This window comes from Lagopus muta, chromosome 10, assembly GCF_023343835.1.
Source record: "Lagopus muta isolate bLagMut1 chromosome 10, bLagMut1 primary, whole genome shotgun sequence".
In the NCBI taxonomy this organism is placed as follows: Eukaryota; Metazoa; Chordata; class Aves; order Galliformes; family Phasianidae; genus Lagopus; species Lagopus muta.
In genome coordinates this window covers 14,700,067-14,721,291 of record NC_064442.1, presented here as the reverse complement: position 1 = coordinate 14,721,291, position 21,225 = coordinate 14,700,067, and the positions used below count along the sequence as shown (strand labels likewise).

Here is a 21,225-nt window from a genome sequence, read left to right as displayed (position 1 = left end):
TAGTGCATTTCAAAACCAGTATCTTTATTGGAATAAGCCTTTTTTCATGGATTACACTGTTGATTGATTCCACTTGAAAACTTTTGACCAAATACTATCCATTGCCTCCCTGAAAGTATAGTGAGAGTGTAGTTAGAGATACTTTGAGTCTAGTTTAACAATTCAGTCCTGCACACAGGACCAATCTGAGCCCCAGACACCAAGGTACACATCTATTTTTTTTGCCTTTGAGTTTTCCAAACAGTCCGCTTACAGTCCAGTTACAGATTTGGCAGTGGCATCAGGTGGTATCTATTGAATCAGAATCTCTTGGGTCATTCACTTTTAAAAAATGATTCAATTTTTGAATAATGAAGAGATCTGCAATTACATAGTTGATTTTGTCTTTTCATATGTGCCTACTGCTTTGCAGGATTAATTTTGTCACCAGTAGAGCAATGAATGGTGATGATTTTACTGCTACAGAGCAGTACTATCAGGAAGGTTATGAATAAACAATCCTATTTCATTTTCATGTGAACAAGCTTGTCATGAGCAGTCTATCCTTTCATCTTTATCCATCCCAGACTGATGGACAAAGCTTACGTTTCCTCTTGGGCAGATTGCTGTCATGCTATTTCTCATCTATTCTGACATCTGTGTATGTGAGGTTTGTATTAATACTCACCACAAGTTTTAGTCTTTTGGTAGTGTCGCATTCTGTGAAATACTGGTTACTGCTTTAAGTTCCAATACAGCGATGAAAAAACAGGATTCTTTGTGCTACAGTTCATCTATCTTCATGTATGGCAATGCTATTGGTTACATAAAGTGTGTGAGCTATCAAGTCTTCCAGCCTAAGTGTATTGTTACATTTACTAAGTTCTCAATTATTCACACATAAGTGTAACTGATTACTCTGATAGATCTAGACTTACATCAGTTGTAACAATACAGAATGTGTTGCTTTTGGAAGATTAATCAATTTGTTCATCATTCCTACTTACTCCATCCAAACACGTGGTTACCCAGTGCTACTGGTAACCAAGGGAACTTTTTTCCGAGACAGTCACAGTGAGGACAGCAAAGAGATGCATATCTTTATCCCTTTCCTTCACAGTGCATTTATATCAAGCCATGTCACAAAACAAACTCCAAGTGCTGTGAGCCTTCCCATGGTATGAGTGCAGGCATCCATGAAAACTGTCTTTTGTGTAGTGGCATTTTCTCTGAGAATGTCATTTTTTCACTCGTGTATTATTCCTTTGAACTCTGAATGAGCACTTCAGCTGAAGTTGACAGAATTATATATTTGAAATTAAAAGTCAGTGGTTTCTTCTTCTTGTCATAGAGAATTTGATCATAGGCATTTCAGATGGCAAATGCAGCAGAGACTGCTTACTCTTTGCACTAAAAGTGTTATGAGGATTTTAGCCAACTCAATTGTGCTTTATTTAATACACACTTCATCTAAGTTCCATTTCTTTGCTTCTATGTGACTGTTTCCCACACATACACACACCAGAAACAAATCAGTTATTGCACTATTATTATGCTATATGTGGATGTATATAGTCATATCTTGCGTTATCTGAAATACTATTCAGAATATTTTCATTAGACTGCAGGCATCCTGTCGAGCTTCAACTTTGTTAAAAACATCCAATATAAAATCTGTGTCTCAAAACAAAACTTTTGTTTGTAAGTGAGGAAAATACTGTCTCTAAATGATATCTTTGATGTCAGTAACCCTTGATCATGCTTAAAAGCTGCATTTTTTTCTTTTGTCAAGTTGTCAGTCGTGTTACTTAAGCTGAGGTGCCAGAGCAGTTTACAGTACTGTAAAACGATCCCATGTACATTGAGGGAAGGTTCAGTGATAGTTGCACTTCAACTTTTTAATTATTGTTCTTTCTATGTGTGTATTTGTTATTTCAGTTTGAGCTAAGAAATGAACGACACAGGTGTGGTATTTTCAGTATTGATTCTTAAACTGTGTTTTGTCTTCCAAACGCAGTTACATACAGATACAGCTCACATTCTTCCATAAAGTCTTTCCAAGGAGAACCACACTGCATAGTCCATATTCCAGTTTCAGTTGTGATTCAAGTGCTCAATTAACATTTTAAAATAGATTTTCTGCCTTAGATGTTTCTGGTAATAATTCTTCCTGCCTTTCAGTGTATCAACCTTTTCTGTCTTGAAGAGGACAACGTGTTCCAGATAGAGGAGGCATCCATAATGGATGCTAAGTCTGAAATGTGATTTTCACTGGAAAAAGAAACATCTGTTGACTTCAACATATGCTCTCCATTTCAGTGCTGAGATTTTGAGAGTGGTGAGGTGGTGAGCCTCCCCCATCGCCTGAACAGGATTACAGGCAGATTTTGGAACAACAGGAACTTAAGCCTGATGTGATTTCAGAGGTCAGAACTGACAAGTTGATTGTGAAACCATAGGAAAACTTATGCAACAGTGGAGTACAGTTGTGATATGCCCTGTTATGTTGTCTACTGAACAACACTGATAGACATCTGTTATATTTAGTGAACTTGGTATGAAGGCTTTAAGCAGAAAATTCTCTAAATAGTGAAATACTCTGTACTTCCAATATTTACGGAGTGCTGTACCCCACACAGACTTCTGTGCTTCCTTTCTTTGAGTTCATACTCTTGTTAGTGCCTGTTGCTTTCTTAAAGTGTTTCCTCAGACAGAAATGAAATCCAAAATTCATTTTACACTGTAGCTTTCCATATGTTTGTCTAATTCTTTTATACTCCTATCACTTCCTTCCTGCAGCCTGAAGGAGCTTTTGTCTCTTTAGGAAGACCAAGGTCTAGTTCTAAAATACAGCTGTTTCAGTTGCATGCTTTGGCGCTTAGGGCGAGTCAGAAGTTGAGATTATGCCTTTAAAATATTTCTCTGTTAAGCACAAATGGACATATGGTTTTTGCATTGGCAAACAGGCATAGCAACAATGAAATAAGGTCAGTATAGCAGACTTCTTGATTGAAAGCATGTTGCAGCAGAAGCAAGGAGTTAAAATTTGTTTATTTATTTACTATCATTAACCTCTAAATAATATAATTCCTAGCTGTGATCCTTAAATGTTTCATTGTTGGCACCCAGCTCAGCAAGGTAGATTTTTGAAAGTTTGATCAAAATTAGTAACTATCTGTAACTCATTATTGTCCTTTGCTATATTGGTAGTTCTAAAGTGTGAGTGCAGAAAAGGTGCAGAAGCCCTTCATAGCGAAGGAATTAATTAAATCGGCAAAAGCAGCAGAGTATGAAAATGCATGTGATATGTAAAGTTACAAAATGAATGGCTTATTTACAACTTAGGCTGTTTTAGTACAGCGTTTTGCCTAACTTCAAATTGTTCCAAAGAGGATTAGATATAATTAATGCTGTATGACCTCCTTTTTTCTTCTTTTCAAAGAATGTGGAGCCGTACATCTAATGAGGACCCCTGAAAGGACTATTATGTCCAATTGTCTCAATTATGCAAATTACATTGATATTTTAGCAGAAGGGAGGGGTTACTTCAAATTAAAAGTTTTGGTTCCTGCTCTAGCCTTTCTGCCGTGTTGGCGTTTTTACAGTGAGTATATCCACTGTTTGAAGAGAGGAAAGGAGGTTTAACAAATTGGAGATTTGGGCACTATCAAAGTAGATTTGTTGTGCCTTGTTCCACCATGAGATGAAAATACCCTCTGGGCAGGGAGATGGGTCATGAGACTTCTAAAGGATTACCTTCAAAGGGAGTCATGGGATTGGTTTGAACAAAGAAGCGGCTCACATGCTTATCATATGAGATTCTCTTCTTAAAGTGGTGGAAACCCATCTTCTTGGGAATTCTCATGAACTTCAGAGAGACAGGAAGTCCTACCAGTAAGATGAATGAGAAGTCTGAACAATAAATGGGACAGAAGCTCAGAGTTAATGCATTTTATTTATTCTAGATATAAATAATCTTTCCAAACTCTGAAACACTTCCAATGACAAGCAGGTAGGACAACATTTTAAATATTTTTTGTTTGTTTCGTTCCTGATCATCTTCAGCTTTGCTAACTTCTTTAGCATCAATATGCATAATTTGCAATTATGCTGAAGAAATGTTTAGGTAACTTACGTTTGATTGGAGAAAAATAATTTAGTTGAAATAGTAGTACTTTGACTAGACTACTTCCTAGATTTCTCATTCTTTGTTTTGAAAGGCATGGAACTCAAAGCACTAATTGCAAGAAGACAAAATGAATTTTCAAGCTCAAAGTTAGTTTTTTCAAAGCATTTCAGAAGCAGAAAATTACTCAAGTATGACTATAATAAGTAGAAATGCTGAGAAAGTGAGATTGAGTGGAAATGTTACATATTTTGTTGCTTTGAATGCTAATCTGCAGAAAAAGAGGTGGATTTCTGGTTTATTTGTTCTAAAGGTTGAGTCTTTGTTTTGTTCTTTAGTGTTTTTTTTCAGTGTTCTTTAGATATCAAAATTTGTCAGTAATGCTCTCTAGAACTCACTGTTGGTGACAAGCCTTCTGATAAGCAAACCTCTTTCTGTGAGCATTTGTTTCTAATTTGGTTTATCATGGGCCAGTGTTAGGTCAGGAATTATTGAAATTTTGGAACAGAGTAGGGCATTATTTGTGGTGTTTTTTCTCACACCAGCGAGGGTTCTCAGTAAAGAGGTTTTACCTGTGAAAGATCTGTAACAACAGCAACCCCATCACATTTGTATCAACAATGCAGCTGTCATTTGAAGCAGTGCTGTTTTGCTCTAAAGCATATTGGGCTCAAAGATCAAAAGTCTCTGAGTGCTCCCTCACCAAAATTCAACCTACATGCTGTCCCTGGGTATTCACATACCAGTTGTTCAGCTGAAGGGGAGCCAAGAAGCTTTTGACACTTGTTACCCCCAGCTCTTCAAATCACAACTCTGTAGGATAGTGCTCCATCCACTCCTCCGGCAATCCAATCATTCGGCTGAAGCACACTTGGGGATTTGTGGATAGACATCTCAGGGTAACAGTTATTTCAGGAGGACCTATCCTTGTATTCCCTTATGGGGCAAGAAGCATCTACAGAACTCCTGCCCATGTGAGTGTCCCATAATGCCCCTAATTCAGCCTTTAAAAATCTTCTTCTCCATTCATGTGCTGTGGACTCTGTATTTTTTCCTTACCTCAGGAGCAGAGAGTCAAATTTAACCCTGCATATCATGGACACTTCACTCTGCGTTTGATACCAATACGACCCATGCTAAGAAACTACTTTTTGGCCTCATTATGTATTTCTTGACACCATTCAAAATACGTTTGTGATGTAATGACACGTAGGTGCATATAAGTTTATCAAGTTTCTCCCTCAGAACATTTAAAATGTAGGAGTCTTTTTAGAAAATTTTAGACATGAACTTCAAAATTCTAAGATATATTTATGGAAGATAATGAATACATCCATAATCAAGTCTGAAATTTTATAATAGTTTCAGTTTAATTCAAGTGGTACATTGCAGCTAACAATTTAAAGTCAAATACGTTGCTAAGTTATGCATAATAGTTGAACACTGAACGATACTTCATGTCATTAAAGGCAGAGCATCTTCTGCGCTGTTTTCTGGGTTGTAATATGCTCTGTTGAAGACAGTTCAGGTCTCCTTTCTGTTTAGAGAAAAACACTACGTGAAACATGTCTGGAGATAGTTTTAGGTTCCAGGGTATCTACTACTTTTTTCCACTCATGGATTCAGGGGTTTTGTACAGGGGGTAAGGGCTGAAGAGAAAATAGACCCAGTTTTCTGAAAGCCGTTCTTATCTATGGACAACTATAAACTCACTTGAAATCTCCCATTTCTCTTTTGCCCTTTGTGATTTTTTTCTGTCCTAGAGCACTCACACTTTCAGAAGGTTCCCAGTGAATGTTGGCAACTCTTAGTTCTATTTAATACAAAGAGTATTTTAAACATACTTAGTTATTCTCTCTAGGGAGTAGTTTAATTCTTGAATTCCAATTCTTCCATAGTGATTTCTAAAAGATTAAAAAGAATATTTCTGTACAAACCCTGCAGCCCAAAAGTTAAATGACCTGGAAATACATTCTTTTTTGAAAATGACAGAAAGCAGCAGGGTACAGAATGTGGCTGATTGCATTGTGGCGTATTTTCTAAAGCTTACGTATTAGCTGACGCTCAGAAAGTAATTGCTTTACTGAGTGTAAAATTACTCACAGCAAGTTGCAATTTTTCAACAGCTCAAACTGTTTAACAGAATTCTACCTGAAGAATCTTGCTTTCAGGAAAACTGTATGTACTACAAAATGATGATAATTTCCTAAAGGAAAATATATATATGTATATATATATATATTTGAGAGAAGAGCATGTGTAGTCACAAAAAGTAAAAAAGATAAGTAAATATTTATTATCTCCAGATTTTAGGGACTTCTGGGATATGTATATATTGTATTATATTGTGATTATAGAATTTTTAATTCACAGTAATTTTAAAATATTTTGTTCACGTGTTTAGCTGTTAACCTTAAGCAATGGCTTTCTTTTACCATATCTTGAAAATGTGAATATAATAAATTATCCAAGTGTACATGTTTTGTGTGCTGTGCACTTAAAGTAATTAGAACTGTGCAATTAAGAACAAACTCGTCACAGATGCAGTATTTCACAAAACGCGTATTTCTACTCATGATTTCCAGTATTTCATAGAGAAAAATAATAAGGTTTCAAGCTGTATCATTGTATCACTCGTGACAAATCATCACTATTAACTGGCTTATCAGAAGTTTTGTGGTAATTATCTCGGAATTTGTAACTTGTACCTCTTACAACAAGGGAGTGCTTACATTTTTAACCTCTTAACCTAACAAAACATTTTAAATAATTTTTGCTCAAATAGCTCAAAAGCTCCAATGCTTAATAATGTGGACAGAAATGGCCCAGATTGCTATCAGGTTGAGTTGTAATTTGAGTTCAAGTCCATGGTTTTTGCATCTGCATAACAAAGTGCAAGTTAGTCTTTGATGGCATGTATAATTAACTTCTATTGCCACAGTTTTCTAAGCCACAAATAAACTGGAGACTCAAGTAAGTGGACAGCTTTAGTTAGAACTATTCATTGGCTTAGTATTGTAATGAGGGAAGTATTTTGTTATGCTTATGATTTCATGAGTATTGATCGGTTTCACAAAGTGAGATTTGAGGATATTGAAGCATAGAAATATTCTTCGATAATAGCATTTCTCTATTTCAGGTTAGAATAGACTGGTTTTTCAGCTCTGTTCTCCAAATGGTTGTTGAGTTGCTTTGTTTTCGCTGTGCCAGCTGTGTTCTTACATTGATGCTGAGCTGTACCCAAGCAGCTTTATGTGCTTTTATGTTGGGCATCCGGGCTCAGCCAGCACACTTTCCTAATGCGCCTTCACAGACTGTGTGCCAGAGCTGGACGTACACAACCATGGCAGAGCAAGCCAGCTCAGCTGTGGTGTTGAGGCTACAGTCATTGCTCACTTTTCCATAGCTTCTGGGAAAGCAGAATCTCCACAAGATGTGGTAGGATTGCGTAAATTTGGGAAAGGAGAGCATATTATTTCCTTTCTGTATCCTGTATCCACAAACTAATTCAAGTGGACAGGAAATGATTCCTATTGTTTTGGCAGATGCTTGCTGCCTGCCTCACCAGCCAGTCCAGAACACAAAGCACAATGAAGGCATGAAACACTGTTTATTGGCTTCCACATCATCAGCAGGAGTGATTTCTGGCTGAGTTTGAGATAATTCAGATGACAGGTTTTTTCTGTGATAACAGTATTGCTAACTGGCACTGCCATCTTGCCTGTGTTGTTTGCTTTGTTCACAGACCAAATGGTTCCCTGGTTATCTTGCTGGAAGAACACAGGGTCAATTTGAATCATACGAAACTTATCTTGGGATGAGAACAAGAATTGTTTTGATGAAAAAGACTTTCATTTGAAGGAATCTTATAACTATCTTTACTCCCTTTTTGATGCTCATTAGCAAACAACATAGGAGATCCTCCTTGTTGCAAATATTATTTAATATTTCACATTCTCAGTAGCATCCCAGTGAGCATTGGAGTAGTAAAGGGAACTAACCCCACCAGTCTTGGAAAGCAGAGTCTATTGCAAATTCAGCATGAACCTGTGCAAACTGGATATGTAGAAGAGATCCACAGATATCTGTAGTGGATTTGAGGTAAAAGGATAGCTCATTTGGAAATGCACCTCAGATACAGCCATGCACCACAAATACAGCAGGTTCTTCAGCTGCAGAGAAATGAAGGTGCTTATTTCTGGAAGAAAGCAAAACTAGAGAAGTACTTATCTAGGGATGGTGCTTCAATGCTTGTAAATGAGAAAAAGCACAAGAACTGCTGGCCAGACATGACTCTGCTGTAAAGCTGAGAAGCTGTGTACCGTGACACAGCATGTACACTGGTGCTTCCAGATGTCCCATTTATGACCCTCTGAAAAGGACCTGCTATTAGACAGTATAATTGGGAAGTTGTCATTCAAAGCAGCTCAAAGTAGAAATCCCTCTAGTATTGATTTTTAAGTTCCAGACAATAGAGATTCTGCTGATACAGTGATTTCTTTTTTCCTAATTGATTATTGGGCAGAGTTGTTGTGGGTTTTTTTCCCCCTCAGATAACAGCAGTGGAATTTGATTACCTGAATGGTATTTATAGAAGTCTGCAGACTTGTTCACACAACAAATGGACGTGTGCTTACACCACACATGTTCACAGTCTGAATTTCATTCCACTTCCGGTTATTTCTTTCTTTATCATCAAAATAAACTGCTGCCCAGCCAACTCCATTTTTATATTATTCTGTGTTTACTTTAGCCTGTTTTTCGCCTAACACTTTTTTGGCCTCTTGTCTCCTCCCTCATTGCATCTGTCCATGGCTCTGTGCACCAGGTGCTGCTGTCTGTGGGCTGGCTTCTCTGCTGCCCAGCTGTGCCCAACATGACAGAGCTTCACTGGAGCACAGCAGCTGGGAGCATTTGCTCTTACAGAAGGGCCTCAGGTGCCAAAGAGATGTCCTACAATGAATGCTGTCTGACTGCACAACAGGGGCAAAGCTTCATCCCATCCTGTGCCCAGCCTGCCAGGCTTGCCAGCCTGTCCAGCAAAAGCAGGTCCATATTGCATGGAGCATCATTTTTTGGAGAACGTTACAGTTGAGAGGTCTGATCACACTGCTTTTAGGTCTGGTTGAGTTTGGGTTTTGAATGTGCTCCAATGACACTGTGACCTTCATCTCTGCCCTCCTTCCCCTCAACATTTTTTCACTTACCAGCAAACAGTGGAGTTCACTTATGATATTACAGGAACAACTGATCTTTGTAGAACTAATTCTTGTGTTTATTCATGCTCATGCTCTAAAGGAGATATTCTTTTGAATCTTAGTTTTGTTAACTCAATAATTAACTTATGTACAAACTAACAGTCTTCTCTGAAAGCTCTCTTTCAGTGCTATTGGGACCAAAAAAAATCCATGACAAGCAAGAATTTGAAGTGGTTTGATTTGGCTTTGATTATAACTTAGGAGAACTGTAGTCAGTTTTCATAGAAGAGAACAAATGTTATTGAGCATCTGAAACATGATTTTTCCAAGATCAGGTGCTGATAGGTACATCTGGAATTTGCAATAATAAATAGGATTGAACTTGATTACTATCAGCAAGCTGGGGTCTTGCTGTTATTTAAGTTGTTTCTCAGAGGTCTGTGGAAAACCTGCAGTGTTTTTGGTTGCCTCTATCTTGCTAGTAGCATTTATCTCTCTTGCAACCCAACACTCCTGTTTCTAAAAACTAGTCCAAAAACTGTAGCTGATCAGCCAGAGTTCTTTCAGAACCTATCCATTCCAAGGCTTTTAAAAAGTGCTTAATTTTTTAAAAACTCATAAGGGACAGTGTACATCCTTGCGTTTTTTCTCATTTCAATCCAGACATAGGCATGTACAGAATCTGTATCAAACAAGTGGGGAAATTACCCATTTTCTGACACTGAATATCTGCTCAAGTATTTGCACTGGATTATAATCAAGCTTTGGTTAAGCAGATTAAGCAGACAAAAGCAGTGAAACTTCAAAGGCTGACTGAATGTGCTGAGTTTTTATTTCTCGTGATCTGTAATGCCTGCTTTTGCCTTCCTCTCGTTAGCACTGAAAAAATAAACCAGTGGAGCATAATGTGTTGTCCAACTGTAGTTCCTATAGTGACTGAACTCTAGTGGGGTTTTTAGGTGTGAAAATATAGTATTTTCATTTTAGATACCAAGATGCAAAAGCTTCTGTCCAAACACAAATATTAAATCTATGATTTAATTCAGCAGCTAAGTAGTTATTTTTATGTGAAGTACATGAAATAGAAAAATTTGTTCTTTGGCAAGCTATGAGGTAAAGCAATAATCAATGACATGGTGTGAAAATCCAAGTTGTTCTGATATCATAGCTTAGATTCTCCAGTGTTCTCTACAGAAGAGTTAAACGTGAAGCATCTGTTGCCAGCTGTGTAGTGGAGAATGCATCCCACCCTGTAAACTGATTTGGGCATTTCTGTCAATTGATCAATGATTTGCACACCAATGCAAAAATTTATTCAGACAAAAAAAACCAGGCTCTTATTTAACAAGGCAAATAAAAAAAAAGAAGTGGACATGGCCTTTGTATAAGGATCCTGTTAAGCTTGTTTTATAACCTTAACATTCTGTAAGTTAGTATGGTACGCAAAAGCACGTGTAACACCAACACCACTGAATGTAATGGTAAAAGGGCAGTGAGTTTGGAGGCTTTGTGGTTTGGGATTCGTTTATTCATCATGCTGTAGGCTGTGCAGCACTTAGGGGGCTACTCTGCTTTCTAAGCTATTACCAGACAGACTGTCAGAGCTTTCTTCTAACAGAAATCTGCCATTCACTTTATTCAGGAAATCAGGTGAGGATTTTACTACTTTTCTAGGGAAGTCCCATTTCTTTATGATGAAGCCCTGAAAGTTCACGTCATTTTTAGTGTTTTGTCTCTGCAAAAATTTCATTTCCGTAGGGGAAACTAAAACACGTGGCTTTTGCTTACTACTTGAAAAATGCATTGATACTAGTTCCTTAATTCAAACTCAGAAGCAGCAAGGCAAGTCTATTCACATCATAAAATTATGAGTGCTTTAACATTTTTAATCTAATAACCTTTTTAGTTTAAAAGTTCTTTTTGAGTTTTCTTTATGAAATTTGTTTAGTATGCCAGTCATAATGGTACTTTGCCTTACTGATGATGGATGGACAAGCCCAAAAGTATGGGAAACTGGCCTGCAGCCATTTCTAAACCCGCAGCCTTCAGCATTCCCAGACCTAACTGGACTGCAGTTCTGCTGTAGGCTTTCTAGCCTCATTGCACAGATTCACTGCACAGGTTCTGTTCTGGGCTGCCTACACTTTATGCTTTTTAAATGGTTGTGAGATTGGTCTAATTTAATCTAATTTACAAACACACCAAAAATGGAAATTTTATTTTGTCTTCAAGATTGTTTTCCTCATTTTGTGTCACAGTTGTCACCGTAGCTGCAGAGTTTGTATTTTTTTCTGTCCAATGTTCATTCACTTTCTTACTCCCCAGACATATGCTATTGCTGAGTTAGGAATGACTTTAGGAATAACTAGAACTTTATTTTGAAGAGGAAAATAAGAGACTATTAATCAAATTAGAGAAAGTTTTTGGGAAGCAATTTCTTTGTACAAATAATATTACTGAATTATTATTTGGGTTAAATGCTGTCAGTTTTTTTATGTCACAGCTTGGCTGTACTATTTCTGTACTACTTTCAGTCCGTTTACTAATTACTAAATTAGAAAGGAGCAACTGCATTTTTGGAAGAGCGTTGGATACCTTTGTGCCATCAAGTGAATATGTTTGGGTTTAGAGATTTTCACACACGTTCAAGGTTTGAATTTTATCCAAGTCATAGAAAACTTACATCACCTACTTGCTTCATGGGTAGATGTATGTTGTGTTTAGAGCTGACTTACTGAATTCAATGCTTGTATTTAAAAATAGAATGGAAATGTTACTGCATTTGTCGCAGGAATATTTAATTATTTTTCCTTTTATTTTTTTCTCTCTTTAAGGGTCAGAAGGCTTGGATAGAGAAGACCTTTTCAAAAAGAGAATGCATTTATGTAATTGCCAACAACAAAGACATTAGCAGGTAACATTTGAAATTTTTGCCTTTGACTGAAAAGTTAATAACGATGAAACTGGACTATATTTGTGTTTAGACAGGTGAAAGTGGGACCAAGTTTACCTGTTGCCCTTAAGGTGAGATTGGTAGACAACAAAAGTGCAAGGCATAATTTCACCCTAGTCTGTATGGAGCTGTGAGATGTAGCATACAGAGATTATAAAGTTGTGCAGGAGGAGCAGTGAGCTGTTAGTTCTTAGTATTGCAAATGAGAGTTTAATGTCATACTGAACTTTGAAAGCAAGAACGTGCTATTGTGTGTTGTGATGTAAACGATACAGTTCTTCACAGGTTTGGATGACAGCATCACCAATAACAGTACTGTGCAAGGAGGAATGGATTTTTTAGTTCAAACAATAAGTGCTGCTATGTGAGCTATCTAAATTGCAGTCCAAGATGTTTGGACAATGTAACTGTTTGTTCCATGCTAGCTGTCCCCTCTGAGCATGAAACAGAGTCACTGCTCCTGTTCTGCACTCTTCTCCTGTCTTTTAGCATAGAAATTCCATCCTGATTATGATACAAGTGAAGTGAAATGTATAGTCCTTGCTTGTAAGGAAACACTTGCAGGCTAGTAAATCTGGCATTTGTGTGTACGTAAATGTGGCAGGTATGACCTAGAGATGTTTCTGTGATCCATGTAGAGCCAGGCACGGTCAGCTGAATATCACATATATGATTATTTTTTTTTTAATCACAAAGTGATACTGAAGATATTGTATTCAATTTTACTTAAAATTTTAACTTTTAGGTGCTGCTGTGGCCAGCTCATTAACCAGCATATTCCACCTCCTCCAAGTACAACAGCTAATAAAAATGGAGAAGAAACAAAGCAAGTGGAAGCTCAGCCAGAGAAGTGGTCCATCAGCAAACACACCCAAACGTACCCAACTGATGCTTATGGAAATCTTGAATTCCAGGGAGGAGGACATTCAAATAAGGCCATGGTAAGGCCATAGCCAACTCTGTGATACTCATTTCATATGCTAGATCAATAGAAACTTGCCAAGATTTCAGCTTGCACAATACACAGTTTGTTGAAACCAAAGGAATTCTCTTCAATTCTTAAGAAAGATGTAGACAGGATGATGAAAAAGAATAAACAAGAGAGAAGTGAGAACAAAAAAAATAATACCTACCTAGAAAGCACCTTAAAATATCTTGAAGAAACAGCTTCACTGAAGTTACTGTTAGTAAATATCATCTGGGAAGTCATATAGTGCTGGTGATTCTGTCTGTACTACGCTTGTTAGACTGTGGGCCAAATAACCCAGGCTGGATATACATTTTTTTTAGGTTCAACATCTAATAGAAATAGAAATGAGTCTAGCTTTCCTGAAAGACGGAAGCTTCTTGGAGCTGGAAAATGGACCTTTAAATTTTCTGAGCAGTGGAAGTAACAGCATTCAAGTTTCCACAAAAAATCTCTTTCTGTCTTGCCACTCAGATTCAGACCTGGATTATTTATTCTCTATATTTGCTTCCATATCTCTCTGCCAAGACTGCCAGTTGAAACAACTCACTGCAAAAACTTGTCTAAAATATATAGGAGGGCTTGATTTTTGTTAGCGCTGATTGGTTTGTTTTTAAAGCAGAAATTAGCACTAGTTTGTTCCGTGGTTTTGTTTCATAGAGTAGTAGTTGAAAAGGTATCACAAAGGCAGAATTGAACTGTGAGTAGTAGAAACTGTTCTTTCAGATATCGAATACTTATATCCCACAGAATGGGATAACCGTAACATAGGCCTCTTATTTCTCATAATGATCACTGGGTCTCTAGCAGTCAAACCAAGATTTTAGGAAAGATAAAAAAGCAACTTCCAGTCATTTAGAACAGCTAGCCTCCAACAGTGTAGGTTTGTTATAAGAGCTTGCTCATAGTCAGTTTTGAAGAAAGCGGTTCTTTTAAATTCATCTGTTGCCAGTAAGCAAAGCATTTCAACCTATTTCTACTAAAGAGCAGATAAAATTAACCTTAAATTGATTAAAATTTGTAAAATTCTTCTTTAGAAATTGGGGGTTTAATATAATCATTCTGTGCTTAGTCAATGGACAATTTACAGAATAGAGAGATAATATCATGCATTGATCTTTTCAGTATATCCGTGTGTCGTATGACACCAAACCAGATTCTCTGCTGCATCTCATGGTGAAAGACTGGCAACTAGAATTGCCCAAACTCTTAATCTCTGTCCATGGAGGCCTCCAGAACTTTGAAATGCAGCCGAAACTGAAACAAGTATTTGGAAAAGGTCTGATAAAGGCTGCCATGACCACCGGAGCCTGGATTTTCACTGGAGGTGTTAGTACAGGTAAACAATTACCAGCACTTCTAGTTTACCTGAGAATTCACTGATTTTCAGTTACTGTTCTTTCCCAAAGGCATAAGATTTAAGTCTTCATGAATGAATTATTAGCCACTAGTCTACAAAAATAGAACTGTAATGATTTTCATTAATCTACCCAGCCCAGACAGTAAAATATTCCTGTGTCAGTGTTGATTTGCGTTACACAGTGTTTCCTCTGAAAAAGGTTATTGTCTTTGATTTTAGTAGCAAGGAATCTACCACCAGATATGGTACATTTTTTTCAGTGGTGGATTAGCCTCTCACTGTTGGGGGTTTTTCAGGTGTTATTTTTTAAAATTCATTTTGTGTTAATATTGATTATACAGTAGATCTTCAAAGAATGCTGTGTAATTAAGTAACTGGGTAAGTCTGTCCAAGACATGAGTGAATTCAGAATAAGGGTATGAAAAAAACAAGCCACTCAGTTTACATGCAATTGCAAAACACAAGCATGGGTTTGTCTGCATTGCATGCTCTATTTTAAATAGATACAAGTTTACGTAGTGAATGCAGCCCAGAAAAACAGGGATCTCAGTGAGAAGAGGAAAAATTCAATGTTTGGTAATCTCTCTCAAGAGGGACAAGATTTAATTCAGTGAGATTTATCTATAGGTGTCATTCGTCATGTGGGAGATGCCTTGAAAGACCATTCTTCAAAATCCAGAGGACGAATCTGTGCCATAGGAATTGCACCATGGGGCATTGTAGAAAACAAGGAAGATCTGATAGGAAAAGATGTAAGTCTTTAAGGAATTAACATGTAATTAAAGTAATGAAATAGGCAGCTCATCTATTTGGAGTATTAATTTTCACAGTTTCTAAAGCACTGCTGAAATTAGAAATCTCCTTAAAGAAAAGCTGTTGCTCAAATATATTTGACAGTGTTCTATCTATATTCTATATATAGCTAAGCAAATATACCCAGAGGTAGCGAGGTTTACATTACTTTCAGTGTTAAAGTTCTCTCTGGCAAAAGTTCATTTTAGGTTCTACCTTCACCGTGTCTATGCTGAGTGCTCCATAAATCATTTTAGTGCTTTTACGTGCACAAGACTTGCATTTATTATAGAAAGGTACTCAGCAGTGGTACATTAATTTCTGCTGACTCCAAGCAGGAATGTAATTCCTAAAGCAGTGAGAGTAAGAAAGGGTGTGATCAAGGGCTGTACATCAATGAGAATAGGTGAAAATGTAAAAGAATGTACAAACACGACTGTTATCCTCCAATGAAAACAGTGCTGTGAAAAGTTCGAGTTTTGAGTATAAAGACAAGTTTTTTTCTAATTCTCCTATGTTTTCAATTATAAACATCTGGTTGATTTGTTTCCTCATAAGGTGTGTGCTTTTGTTGAACACTGGAGGATTTTCATGTTTATTTCATAGTTCTAATCCCCGTGCACCTAATCTTTTGACAGGTAACACGTGTTTACCAAACAATGTCAAACCCTCTAAGCAAGCTTTCTGTGCTCAACAGTTCCCACACCCACTTCATTCTGGCAGACAATGGTACTCTAGGTAAATATGGAGCTGAAGTGAAGTTACGCCGTCAGTTGGAAAAACACATTTCTCTCCAGAAAATTAATACACGTAAGTACAGTGGGCAAGTTATAAACATAGCACATGAAGGGAAGGGAAGTTAGGCTAGAAATACTTCATGGTATTGAAATTAAGTGTTTCTACCACTCTTCCTAGCAGGAGTTTGATCAGGACTGTGAGACTAAGCTAGACATACGCTGTCTGAATAGTGATGGAAAAGCCCACATCTAACATCATAGAAAAGCCAGAAAAGTGAAAGAAAATGACATAAAAGGAGGATGAAAAGATTAAAAAATAATAGTAAGATGAAGGTTCAAAGCAGTAAGAATTTAAAGAAAGGAAAATATAAAATATTTATACATTTCTGGAAAGAATTCTTAAGCATCAGTAAACACACAGAATGAGATGATTTTCTGCACATCCCACTTATGGGAATCCTCTGTATCTCTGTGGCTTCTGATTCCAGGTGTTGTTACAAAAGGTTTTTGTTTTTTTTTCTTTTATATGGATTGGTTTCATTTGAAATATTGCATTTAAAATTATGTGATCTTCCCGACATAGCTCAGCATTTTTACTTTTCACATTGGTGTTTTTATATTTTGAGTTTCATGTAGTTTTAAAATTTATGTCAGTTAACGTCCTCTCTAAAACAATTTTCTAGATTTGTTTTCATCATTATTTAAGAAAAATGCATTTAAAATGACATTTTTTACTGAAAAAATTAGAGATGAAATAAATAAGAAATGCTAGTACTGATGGCTTTCTAGCAAGTTAAAGTAAATCAGAAATGATAAAGAGAAATTTATCAGTCTTAGATTCCATGCTTGAATTAAAAGTTGCAGGCAAATAGGCATCAGTTCTACCAGCTGTCCTTCTGATTTATGAGAAATGCCTTCAGAAGCTGTGTAGGCCTATAAAAATAAGAAAAACAAAGCATTCAAGATACTAATTGCATTGTACTGTATAAAAGTTTCCAATAGGGTTTAAGTTATCTTTACAGTAGAGCAGAAGAATGAAATAGAGTGCTGGGTAAGACTAAAGATACATGTAGAGATCTGCCAAAAGATATCTAAGCATTCTGGAAAGTCTTCAGATACTCTTTTTAACCTCCAGTTAGCTGAAGAAAGTTAACTCACCAAAACTATGCCTCTTGCCTTTGAGCATAGAGACACTATCACACACTGTTGCCCCCAGACAGACATTTGAGATGGCTAACATGGCTATGCTTTTAACATCTTTGTCTTCTGCAGAAGTGCTGGGAGTGTTGTAACTTTATTAAAGAGAGCACTGGCTTGGAAGATAAGGAAGTCAGGGCCCAGAGGCAAGATGTTTTGTGTTATTTCCTTTGATACCACTTTGGGCTGGGGATATTTGTTCTGATTTAAGTAAGAGATTTTTCACACGAGGGGCAAAGTTGGGAATACGTATAGGATATTTGAATTTGTAAAGCGTTGCAGTACATTTACTAGTAAAAACGTGCAGAGAGTTGTTCTGTTTGTTTTTAATCACTTCAAGCACTCGAGCACTAGCGCCTCTTCTGGAAATTTCAATAGCAGTCACTGAGGATTTCATGGACACAGAGGCCAGCCAATGCTCTGTGACTACTCCTTATCAGAGCTGGGGTATGCTGACAGGAGGATGTCAGGAAGCTTTTGCTGTTACTATCTGTGCTGTTCCCATTCTTCAGAGAGGAATGAAAACATGAAGTCAACTGTACAAAAAAATGTGCATCTTACTTATGGAACGCTGGTCATTTTACAGATTAAGAATTGAATTCAAATGCTTGTAGTGGGGGGATTGGTCAGCCTTCAGGTAATGTTGTGTCCTTCATTTCCCCATTGTGACTGAGACTACTGAGATTGTGTGACCTGTGGGCTTCCCTTTGTCATCCTATGCCTGGAGATCACAGTGAGGCAGGGACAGCAAAGGGATGCTCAGCTGTCGTCTCTTCCATCGGCCAGCCATCTCAGCCTCATGATAAAGACACCAAATTCATACTTCTGTCTTAGGAGAAAGCATAGGCACATGTCACCTTACTGAAGACTTCCTATAGGGAACCAAGGAACAGTTAAAACATCAAAGACACAGCAGCAGGGAGCCATTCAAGTAACAGTGGAGATAATGAAGTGATAGTAGGATCGTGTTCAACTGGTTTGTCTGTGCATGGTGTCTACTGCAAGAGATTACGAACAGTTCACCATTTGTCTGGTGGTGAGCAATTCAATTGTGTTGTGTATCAGTTTTTGTATTCTCTTCTTTTTTTTTTCCCAAGTTTTCTTTTTTTTCCCCAATTCTTTCCCCATCCCACTGTGGCAGAGAAGCAAGCCAACAGATATGTGGAACACAGCTTCCTACTGTGGATTAAACCACATCATAACTGAAAAGAGACTTGCTGTTTTCTATCTGAGACTTTGAAACAGTATACAGACACCTTCCTTGGCACTGGCTGTGAAATAATCATAATTTTTCCTAACTGTTCTGGTTTTAAGTGATGCTGTAACACAGAAAATCGCACCCCTTCATAACATATCAACCTCTTAAGCTCAGTTTCAATTACACTTCTTTTTTGTTTCTGCTCTTCTATTTTTTTTTCAGGGCTGGGACAGGGTGTTCCTGTAGTTGGGCTTATTGTGGAAGGTGGTCCCAATGTTATCTCCATTGTTTTGGAGTGCCTACGAGAAGAACCTCCTCTCCCTGTAGTGATTTGTGATGGTAGTGGACGAGCATCTGATATTCTGTCATTTGCACACAAGTATTCAGAAGAAGGAGGGTAAGACTACGAGACTTTCACTAAAGCTGTGTCTTGCTCAGGGGAGACGATGAGGGATTACGCCTCATTTTCCTGGAAAAAAAGCTCAGATACAAAATGTTCCTAACAGAGGTATTCTGCTGTCAGATTTTGTTGCCTGTTTGATCTTTTCCTTGGTGTTAATGAGTAGTAATTGTTACTACTTCAAATGTATTTGACAGCCTATTGACATAAGCTTGGTCTCAGTGCAGCGCACTGTCATATAAGATCCATCAAAGTTTGTTGCATGATACTTGATGCTGAGTTGGATGCTTTAGAAGTAAGGAACAAGTGGTTCCCAGAATTACTCCTTTTCTCAGGTCAGAGCTGAGTTTTAATAGTTCATGTATTTGCAGAATATGTACTGCCTGCATCTAATGTGCTCTATGAATGACATTCGTGCTCCAAGAGTGCCAGGTTGAATAAATGTCAGGCTTTCTTCTTTTGCTTTTTCTTGTGTCTTTGATATTTCTTCAGAGCAGTGCTGCCATGACCAGAGCCAAATATTTGTCTGAAGCATTCTGCTTCACTGCCCAAATGAACCCTTTTTTGTGGAATTTGTGATTTTTACAGTTGGTTGTCTTCTGTTTCTGTTGGTAGAGAGTGCAATTTGTTCAAAGGTACAAAACATATAGCATAAAGCTCATCTTCTCTGCAGAGTATAAGATCTCTCCTGATAGATACTCCAAATGGAAGCAGAGTAGTGCATTTTCTATTTCAAATGCTGCTCCTCCCAATCAAACAACGTCTTCCCCATACCGATTGTTAATACAGAATCAGGAAGAATGTGTATGGTTTTCATTAGGCTACATCACACCCTCTTTTCACTGAAGAAATAGTTTGTTTCCGTTGGAGCTTAAATTGAATTAAATGACTGTTATTCTCAAACAGTGCAGATGTTATGTGCTTGAAGTGGGAAAGCAGCTCTGATGCTGGATTTTTGGGTTTACATATAGTACAGCTTTAATGCTACCAGTAGAATTTATGATGTGACGTCTTTCTCTGCACTGAACAAGCCTCCTTAGATTAGATCAAACTTTCTTTTCTTTCTTTCTCATCCATCCCTCTTTATCAGCACACAGAAACTGAAGGAGCTTGTAAGGATCAATCTGTTTGATATCTGCTTGCTGCATGACTCTTCCCCAATGCGCGTTACACTGTCCAGTTTTCCTTTCCAATAATGCTGATGAGATAAATGTGTTCACCTGGTAACACAGGTCTGTAGTGAGAAATTTCTGGCATCCCTTCTGTCAGATTACAAAGTATAATTTTCTCACAATGAACTTTGGATTTTACTGCACTTGGCAAGCTCAGCTGTCTCACTGATTTGATTGTCTGCTGGTAATGTTTGCTGCTACCTGAAAATACATGTATTTTATTAGGAAAACAGCCAAAATGGATGGCCTCTGTTTCAGACTGCTTTGAGAGATCAGACGTTTCTGATCTTTGCTGAAGTGTTTTCAATCTCATTTTTTCTTAGGTCATCTTTGGTTTTTGTGTTTCTCCAGTGTGTATTTTGAGGTTTCATATGGTCCAGCAACTAAATTCTGTTGAAGAGGTAAAAGATAACCAAGGTGACATACTGGTAGTGTGAAATATTTTAGGGTTTTTGATTACATGCAAAGAACCTTGCAACATTTAGAGGCAAAGCTGCATATCCAGTAAGTTGCACTACTGAAATTCTGAAGGCTGAACTTAACAAGAGTATATATACACATTCACAGAAAAAATAATCACCTTGTAGTATAGAGATTCCATTCCAGGGCAAAAGAATAGCTGAAAGTCCTTGCCAGTTTTTAAATCTTTATTGAAGGGCTGAGATGCACAAGAGCCAGTCTGGGTACAAATCTCCTGATTACTGTTATTACTTTGTAAACTTCACAACCTTTCCATATTGAATGCGAAAATGTTGTGTTTTTATTTATTTTCAAATAAAATCACTGTTCTGGTGAATGAAAAATTATGTTTCTCAAGCAGCAGACTTTCCTTACATATATATTAATTCCAACAACGTCTTGTTTTGTGTCTCCTTTATCATTTAGGATAATAAGTGAATCTCTCAGGGACCAGCTTCTAGTAACTATCCAGAAAACCTTCAATTACAGCAGGAGTCAAGCTCATCAGCTGTTTATCATTCTGATGGAATGCATGAAAAAAAAGGAACTTGTAAGTGTCCTAAAAGTATTTCATGAAGATAATTGCTATGAACAGACTTTTGCAAATACTTTGAAGCCCAGGGTTACAGTTCAACTTCTTTTTTTCTTTCCTATGACCCGTAAGTATACATAATGATGCATTCATAA

General features: G+C 37.3%; 1 protein-coding gene across 2 annotated transcripts in view; it reads left to right on the top strand.

Annotated features, from left to right (window-relative positions):
• Positions 1–21,225, top strand: part of TRPM1 (transient receptor potential cation channel subfamily M member 1) — an 88,305-nt gene that overhangs the window by 34,764 nt on the left and 32,316 nt on the right. For both annotated transcript variants that reach the window (XM_048956441.1, XM_048956439.1), the window contains 7 exons: positions 12,138–12,217; positions 13,002–13,197; positions 14,349–14,562; positions 15,211–15,335; positions 16,014–16,185; positions 18,730–18,904; positions 20,965–21,088. In XM_048956441.1, the coding sequence (XP_048812398.1) occupies positions 12,138–12,217; positions 13,002–13,197; positions 14,349–14,562; positions 15,211–15,335; positions 16,014–16,185; positions 18,730–18,904; positions 20,965–21,088 (1,086 nt within the window). The remainder of the gene's footprint in view (positions 1–12,137; positions 12,218–13,001; positions 13,198–14,348; positions 14,563–15,210; positions 15,336–16,013; positions 16,186–18,729; positions 18,905–20,964; positions 21,089–21,225) is intronic.